We start from the raw sequence: 8,913 nt of genomic DNA, 5'->3' as shown, positions 1-8,913 counted from the left end.
GCCTTACTTGTTTTTATCCTGCTTGTGAATATTCCCAATGTAATTACAGGTGATATAGTGATATATGGTACCACGCTTTTACATAGCCATATAAGTTATCATGTTCTTCTAAAGTATGGAAGTTCTACTCAATAGGTTATCACACGTTCATCATTTCCCTTTTATTCAATACTTGGGGTTTTTCTGTCTTTCCTATTACATAGAATGCTAGGAAACATAAGACTTTATACATGCATATTCGTCAAAATTTCAACATTTCGTCAACACACATTCTAAGAAATACAATTACTGGGTGCAAGGTATGAGTATTTGTACTCAGACACTTGATAAATATTGTTTTTTCCAGATTGCCTTCAGAAGAGGCCAGAGAGCTTTTCTTACCACAATAAGCTAGTCACACTTTTCAGATCATTATTTTCTTAAGTGTATTTTTGTTTATTTTGAGAGACAGAGAACAAGTGGGGGAAGGGCAGAGAGAGAGAGAGAGAGAAACAGAATCCCAAGCAGGCTCTGCACTGACAGCTTGATGCAGGGCTCAAACTCATGAACCATGAGATCATGACTTGAGCTGAAACGAAGAGTCAGACGCTTAACTGACTGAGCCACCCAGGTGCCCCTCACTAAGTATTTTTTAATTGTTTCTAAATTGATAGTTGAAAATGAGAAAAGGGGGCGCCTGGGTGGCTCAGTCGGTTGAGCGACCGACTTCAGCTCAGGTCACGATCTCACCCTCCGTGAGTTCAAGCACCACATCAGGCTCCGGGCTGACGGCTCAGAGCCCGGAGCCTGCTTCGGATTCTGTGTCTCCCTCTCTCTCTGCCCCTCCCCTGCTCATGGTCTGTCTCTCTCTGTCTCAAAAATAAATGAAAAAACATTAAAAACAACTTGAATAAGAATGAGAAAAGTTCATTGAAAATAGAATTACCATTTGATCCGGGACTTCCACGGCTGGATATTTACCCAAAGAAAATGATACTACTAACTCAAAAAGATATGCGCGCTGCTATGTTTATTGCAGCATTGTTTACAACAGGCAAGAAGTAGAAGCAGGCCAAGTGTCCACCGGTAGATGAATGGCTAAGGAAGAGGTGGTGCGTATCTACAATGGAATATGACTCAGGCATAAAAAAGAATGAGATCTTGCCCTTTGCAGAGACATGGATGGACCTGGAAGGAATAAAGTGGAGTGAAATAAGTCAGAGACAAACGCCACATGATCTCACTCATATATGGAGTCTAAGAAACAAAACAAAGAAAAAGGGAGACAAAAAAGTCTTTTTTAAAAATTTTTTTAAAAAATATTTATTTTTAAGAAAGAGAGAGAGGCAGGTTCTCTTACATCGACCGCCTAAGAGTCGCGCTGTAAGAAGCAACAACCTCTCCTCCTCTCCGCCATCTGCTCGGCAGCCGCAAAGCAGCAACCATGCGTGAATGCATCTCCATCCATGTTGGCCAGGCTGGTGTTCAGATCGGCAATGCCTGCTGGGAGCTCTATTGCCTGGAACACGGCATCCAGCCCGATGGCCAGATGCCAAGTGACAAGACCATTGGGGGAGGAGATGACTCCTTCAACACCTTCTTCAGTGAGACGGGAGCTGGCAAGCATGTGCCCAGGGCAGTGTTTGTAGACCTGGAACCCACAGTCATTGATGAAGTTCGCACTGGCACCTACCGCCAGCTCTTCCATCCTGAGCAGCTCATCACGGGCAAGGAAGATGCTGCCAATAACTATGCCCGAGGGCACTACACCATCGGCAAGGAGATCATCGACCTTGTCTTGGACCGAATTCGGAAACTGGCCGACCAGTGCACGGGTCTTCAGGGCTTCTTGGTTTTCCACAGCTTTGGAGGGGGAACTGGTTCTGGGTTCACCTCCCTGCTGATGGAACGTCTCTCTGTCGATTATGGCAAGAAGTCCAAGCTGGAGTTCTCCATTTACCCAGCCCCCCAGGTTTCCACTGCTGTCGTTGAGCCCTACAACTCCATCCTCACTACCCACACCACCCTGGAGCACTCTGATTGTGCCTTCATGGTAGACAACGAGGCCATCTATGACATCTGTCGTAGAAACCTCAATATTGAATGCCCAACCTACACTAACCTAAATAGGTTGATAGGTCAAATTGTGTCTTCCATCACTGCTTCCCTCAGATTTGATGGAGCCCTGAATGTTGACCTGACAGAATTCCAGACCAACCTGGTGCCCTATCCCCGCATCCACTCCCCTCTGGCCACATATGCCCCTGTCATCTCTGCTGAGAAAGCCTACCATGAACAGCTTTCTGTAGCAGAGATCACCAATGCGTGCTTTGAGCCAGCCAACCAGATGGTGAAATGCGACCCTCGCCATGGTAAATACATGGCTTGCTGCCTGTTGTACCGTGGTGATGTGGTTCCCAAAGATGTCAATGCTGCCATTGCCACCATCAAGACCAAGCATACCATCCAGTTCGTGGACTGGTGCCCCACTGGCTTCAAAGTTGGCATTAATTACCAGCCTCCCACTGTGGTACCTGGTGGAGACCTGGCCAAAGTACAGCGAGCTGTGTGCATGCTGAGCAACACCACAGCCATTGCTGAGGCCTGGGCTCGCCTGGACCACAAGTTTGACCTGATGTATGCCAAGCGTGCCTTTGTTCACTGGTATGTGGGTGAGGGCATGGAGGAAGGAGAGTTTTCTGAGGCCCGTGAGGACATGGCTGCCCTTGAGAAGGATTATGAGGAGGTTGGTGTGGATTCTGCTGAAGGAGAGGGTGAAGAGGAAGGAGAGGAATACTAAAGTTAAAAATGTCACAAAGGTGCTGCTTTTACAGGGAAGCTTATTCTGTTTTGAATATTGAAAAGTTGTGCTTTGATCAGTTAATTTGTATGTAGCAGTGTATACTTTCATATACAATTACTGACCTATGCTTTAAAACACAACGCTTTGTTATAGATCCAAGCTGTCCATTTCTCTGATGGGTTTGAATAAAGTATTCCCTGTCTAAAAAAAAAAAAAAAAAAAAAAAAGAAAGAAAGAAAGAGAGAGAGAGAGAGGGAGGCAGTTTTCTGCCTCTAGAGGCAGTCTTAGTGCCTCTGCCTGAAATCCCCAGTGTGTCGTCTTACCAGATTCACCATTTCTGCATTGCCCTGTTCCCTACCTACCCAACTTCCAAAACTCCCTTGTTATGGAGACCCTGTTCTCAGGGCTCAATACTTACTGCTTTGTAGAAAAGGAAGATAAGGGTGGTGTATGTCTATGGGTTTATGTCTGCTAGGTTGGGGGTACACAGGAGCATAAAGAAAATACTCTCACCCCAAAATGTAGAACTGGAAATGAGAAGGGCCACTGCATAATGCTTCTTGTTCCTAAGAGTTGAAACAGGATTTGAATACAGGCCTGTTCAACCACAGCAGTCAAGCTCCATACAGCAGACACTGCTTCCAGAAGCTGATCCATTTTCATAAAAGAGGAAGAACCAAACACATCTCTGTCCCCTTTACACTACCAGACACACAAAAGAGAAAGACGTGCTTAGCCCTCAAAGATGCAAATATCTACATATAGATAACACAACTTGCGTGGTAAATTCTAGAGTAGAAATAAGGTAAAGGATTATATTTAAAAAAAAATTTTTTAATGCTTATTTATTTTTGACAGAGAGAGAGAGAGAGAGACAGAGCATGAGCGGGGGAGGGGCAGAGAGAGGGGGAGACACAGAATCTGAGGCAGGCTCCAGGCTCTGAGCTGTCAGAGCCCGATGCGGGGCTCGAACTCACGGACCGCGAGTTCATGACCTGAGCCGAAGTCGGACGCTCAACCGACTGAGCCACCCAGGCGCCCCAAGGATTGTATTTTTCATGCAATTATTAGACAATCCACGCTCACACTATAATAAACTATAATCAGCTAGAAAGAGTATTCGGGGTAAGAGCTGCAGTACATTAGGTGTGGTCTGATTCATGCCGAGACAGCGAGAGTATCACTCCCTTTGGTCTGGACACTGCAGCCCTGTTAATTCAGCCCCAGATCAAATTCTGCTCTTGGCAGTCCCAACACACTGGTGACTCATGCTGGGCTGGCAGGCAGCTGAAATTGCTAATCCCTCTCACACGTGCGTCTCCCCCATCCTGGCCTGGTGGGTTGCTTCTCGGAGCCTGAATGCTGCATTTTCATATTCCCTAAAACCATCTCATTCACAAGGACGGAAATCTCACACGCTGCATAACCATCGCGACAAAGGGAAGAAACAAGCCGAAACTGTCATTAATCTGCCCTGTGAGGCTAAGTAAGAGACTAAGTAAATCAGAAAAAGATGCAAAAAATTAGGGAATTCTCCAGTTTCCCTCCAACCTCGGATGTCTAATAAATCAACAGTTTTCTTCTGTCCTCCTCCTGAATAAAAATAAAATTCTCTGTTGCCATATTTTCTCTGCAAAGAGCCCCGTTAAGGACCTTTGGGGAATTCTTAAACACAAGGGAGAGAGGTACCGTAGGCCCTCTAGGCAGGTCACCTACCCCACCTCAAATGTAATTCTAAATGTCCACGTGGCCCCTAAGAAAGATGCCCTCTTCTTTCAAAATGACTGGGCCACACTAAGGGGTAACCAACCTTTCCTGCGCATCTGCTATATTTATCTAGGTTTAGGTACTTTCTTTAAATATGCTATTTATTTCATTGTCATGACAACCTTGTGAGTTATATATGGCTCGCTCTGTTTTATAGTGGCAGAGCTAGAGGTACAGGGAGAATAAAGATATTGTCCCAGGTTACACAGAAAGTAAATAAAGGAACTAGGATATGACCGTCAAATTGTCTGAATTTAAGGCTTAGTCTATTCAACAAACTATATAGATATCCCTTGCCAATACATAGAAAGCAGCCAACTCCCAGAGAAAGGCTCCAGGATGGAAAAAGTGAAAAGACACTTAATGCGAAGGGTAGATAAATGAGGTAATGTGCTTACTTTGGTCTTGGTTTCTAGAGCAATGCCAAACTCATGATAGATACTCAGTAAATCACTGAAAATTAATAAATAGCCAGGAAATAGTCAGGTATTTTCAATTTTGCTTATCAAACAATACCTTGCAACTAATTAGCAGAAATCTATCAAGTTTTTACCATATGTTCAATACCTCACGGGGTATCATGGGTATGCGGTGATCTAAGACAATCTGATTTGAGTGAAGTCCAATATGCATGATCAATATTCCCCAATTTAATCAAGTAGCAAAAGGTATAATACTTGATTGTTCACGCTACAAGTATTTACAGACAAAGAGTACTTGAAAGGATTTGGGGATGGCGTCAGGCCGCTCACACGATATGGTGCTCACATGATGTGAGCCTTGAAGGAGAGATAGAAGATTAGTGCATATCACGAAAAGGAAAGCATTGTGAGGAAGGGAGGCGTAGGTACAGAATGTTTGGGGAAAAGGAGAAACAGAGACATAGGAGCGATAGGAAGCGACGGTAAGCTAAGGCAATGTTACCTGTTGTAATAAACAGGAATGTATAATGCAGGGAGGATCTTACTGGAAGCTTTTTAGACCAGATCCAGAAGCGGTACTCGACACATTTCCACTCACATTCCATTGACCGGAACTCGAATACGCGATCTTACTGAGCAGCAAGGCAGAGTGAAGAGTGTTGTCTATCTGTGCAAGTACAAAGAGGAGAAAGTGGTTTTGGTGAATAGCCAGTCTTTGCAAAGAAATGGAACTAATTTGGCAAAAAAACAAAAACATCAACAACAACACATAGAACTCAAGGTTGAGTCCTGATCTCTTTATGCTTGAGTTTTCTCGATTGTAAAATGCCGCTAAAACCCTCGATAGAATACTCGTAGAGTTGTTTTTTAAAGGGGCACAATGAGGGGGACCTGGGTGGCTCAGTCAGTTGAGCAGCCCACCAACTCTTGATTTCGGCTCAGGTCACAATCCCAGGGTCATGGGATCAAGCCCCGTGTCAGGCTCCACACTGAGCATGGAGTCTGCTTGAGATTCTCTCTCTCTCTCTCTCTCTCTCTCTCTCTCTCTCTCTCTCTGTGTGTGTGTCTTTGCCCCTCTCCTCTGCTTGTACTCTCTTTCTCTAAAATTAAAAAAAAAAAATTAAGTTGATATTGTATCAACTTAAAAAAAAAGAAGATGGAGAATACAGTAATTCATTCAAGGATCAATGTAACAGGAGTTTCAGCTGGGAAAAATAGGAAATTATCCCTTTAAGACGACATCCCCTGAATCCAAGAATTTGCCAGCCACATGTTAGCGACTAGTTAAATATTTATTGGCTTGATGAATAGGGCCTTATTTTCTTAGTATCCAGAAACTGTATATCAAGGTCTTATAGAGAAAAGAGAATTTTGTGAGTGACGATGGAAGACAAAAGGAAAGAAGGATGAGAGACAGAAAAAAACAGGAAGAGGAAATATACAGGATCAGAGAATGCTACCTTCTTTACACCTGTATGTAGTTTTTGCATATATTAAAGTATTTAATAATGGTAACTAATTAGGAGGGATGTGTTATTATATTCATTTTGCAGAAAAAGAAACAGAAGTCCGTAAAAACTGTCAGTGAACAAGTTTGCATTGTTAATAATTGGCCAAACTAGACTGAATCTTAATCAAATTCCAAATCGATGCTTTTTGAACTAGTGATCCTCACTATTGCTATTAATTGGCAAGGTAGAGAAAAGATTAAAGAAATAATCTTTAAAAAAATTTTTTTTAAGTAAGCTCTAGGTCCAACGTGGGGCTTGAAGTCATGACCCCAAGATCAAGAGTCGCATGCTCTACCAACTGAACCAGCCAGGCTCCTGGAAGGAATAATCTTAAAAAAAAAAAAAATCTCTTTGGCAAAATCAGACTCAAAATCCCAGAGCTTGAAGGGCCATTGGAGGCCAGCTAGACAAATGTCTTATTCTACAGATGAGAAAGTTGAAGACAAGGGAGGAGCTGTGTCCTGCCAAGGGTCAGAGACCTTTAATGGTGGAGCCAGACCTAGAAAACACAGGTCCCCCAATTTATGGTCCACTACAAAAGTTTCAACTTTTGGGTTGGGGTTGGGGTGGGAAATTGTGGGGTTTTTTTTTAAGTTTATTTGTTTACTTTTGAGAGAGAGAGAGAGAGTGGGGGGGAGGGGCAGAGAGAGAGGAAGAGAGAAAGAATCCTAAGCAGGCTCTGCACTGTCAGCACAGAGCCCGATGCAGGGCTCGAACTCATGAACTTCGAGATCATGACTTGAGTCGAGATCAAGAGTCTCATGCTTAACTTACTGAGCCACCCAGGTGCTCTAGGGAATTGTTTTTTTAAAGTAGCATGTGGTGCTGTAAAGTCACACACTATGCATGGCAACGTACATCTAAAAATGTCCCCAGAATTATGTTTCCCCCTGTGGGTGTTTGTGGCAGAAATATACACCAAAGTAGAGCTGAATCAGTGAGTAGTGTCTGAACTAGGTTTTACTCAGTCAGGGGCACTAAGTATGCTCATATTACAAGAAGTGTCAGTTGTAGAAGATGTTCAGGATTCTTTTCTTTTTTTTTTAATGTTTATTTTTGAGAGAGAGAGCATGCGTGTGCAAGCAAGCGGGGGAGGGGCAGAGAGAGAGAGAGGGAGACACAGAATCTGAAGCAGGCTCCAGACTCTGAGCTGTCAGCACAGAGCCTGACGTGGGCCTCAAACTCACAAACCGTGAGATCATGACCTGAGCTGAAGTCAGATGCTCAACCGACTGAGCCACCCAGGTGCCCCTAAGATGTTCAGGATTCTTAGGTGAGTTCCAGAAGTGATTGCCTGGCATAGAGGAAGGGAACCTGAGCTGAAAGTTCACAGATCTGACCCTTTTTTTTAAGTTGATTTATTTATTTTGAAAAAGAGACAGTGTGAGCAGGGGAGGGGCAGAGAGAGAGAGAGACAGAGAGAGAGAGAGAGAGAGAGAGAGAGAATCCCAAGCAGGCTCTGTGCTGCCAGCTGCAGAGCCTGATGTGGGTCTCAAACCCATGAACCATGAGATAATGACCTGAGTGGAAACCAAGAGTCAGTCGCTTAACTGAGCCACCCAGGCACCCCAAACACCTGACTCCTTATACCTGAGTGCCCCTGGCTACCTCTGTGACCTTAGTCCTCACTTCCCTTATTTCAGTAGCTTGTTATATCTTATCTCTTTCACAACAATTGCATAAGCTGAGTACCTCACATTTTCAGAAACCAAAGCTCTGAGAGGTTGTCTTGATGAACGTCATATAGGGTAGAGACTAGGTTGCAGGGTTCTTGACTATCAGCTTTATACAAAACACTATGCCAGTAGTACTGAGTGTAGTCCCCATCAGCATCATCCAAGATTATGTTAGAAATGTCAATTATTGGCATCTCCCAGACTTCCTGGATCAGAATATTTGGGGCTGGAGCCTGGAATCTGTTTTAACAAGCCCCCTACGTAATTCTGATTTGAGAAACACGGTGCCATTGTGATGTGGCATGGACATCGCCACGTGTTAAACACTGCAGAGAAGAGAACCCAAGAGATAAGCTAGACTGAGAGGTACAGGTCAGGAAAAAGAGGTGCTAAATCGAGTATAAGAAAGTGGGATGATGACGCAATCAGATTGCCTGGAATACAACCTATTATTCTTGGATTAATTTGAACTTTTTGTTTTGAAAAAGTATAGATTCACAGGATGTTGAAGGATAGTACAGGCAAGTCCCATGAACCCTTGGCCCAGTTTTCCCAATGGTTATATTTTAGATAACTATAGTGAAATATGATAACCAGGAAGTTATCATATTTGGTACAATGTGCGTATATAGTTCTATACCATATTTAATACATGTGTAGATAGATGTAACCAAGATACTGAACTATTCCATCACCACAAAGATCTCTTCCAGTTACACCCCCCTACCATTTCTTACACTTGTCATCCACTACTT

General features: G+C 43.6%; 1 protein-coding gene across 1 annotated transcript; it reads left to right on the top strand.

Moving 5' to 3' along the window:
• Nucleotides 1-1,331: 1,331 nt before the first annotated feature.
• Nucleotides 1,332-2,985, top strand: LOC115506268 (tubulin alpha-1A chain-like). Its single transcript, XM_030304181.1, has one exon. It carries the CDS (start codon nucleotides 1,424-1,426, stop codon nucleotides 2,777-2,779), a length of 1,356 nt encoding a protein of 451 aa, XP_030160041.1. The 5' UTR covers nucleotides 1,332-1,423; the 3' UTR covers nucleotides 2,780-2,985.
• Nucleotides 2,986-8,913: the final 5,928 nt, after the last annotated feature.

Source organism: Lynx canadensis, chromosome F2, assembly GCF_007474595.2.
Source record: "Lynx canadensis isolate LIC74 chromosome F2, mLynCan4.pri.v2, whole genome shotgun sequence".
NCBI lineage: Eukaryota > Metazoa > Chordata > Mammalia > Carnivora > Felidae > Lynx > Lynx canadensis.
The sequence above is the reverse complement of the archived record's forward strand: the minus strand, read 5'-3'. Positions and strand labels throughout refer to the sequence as shown.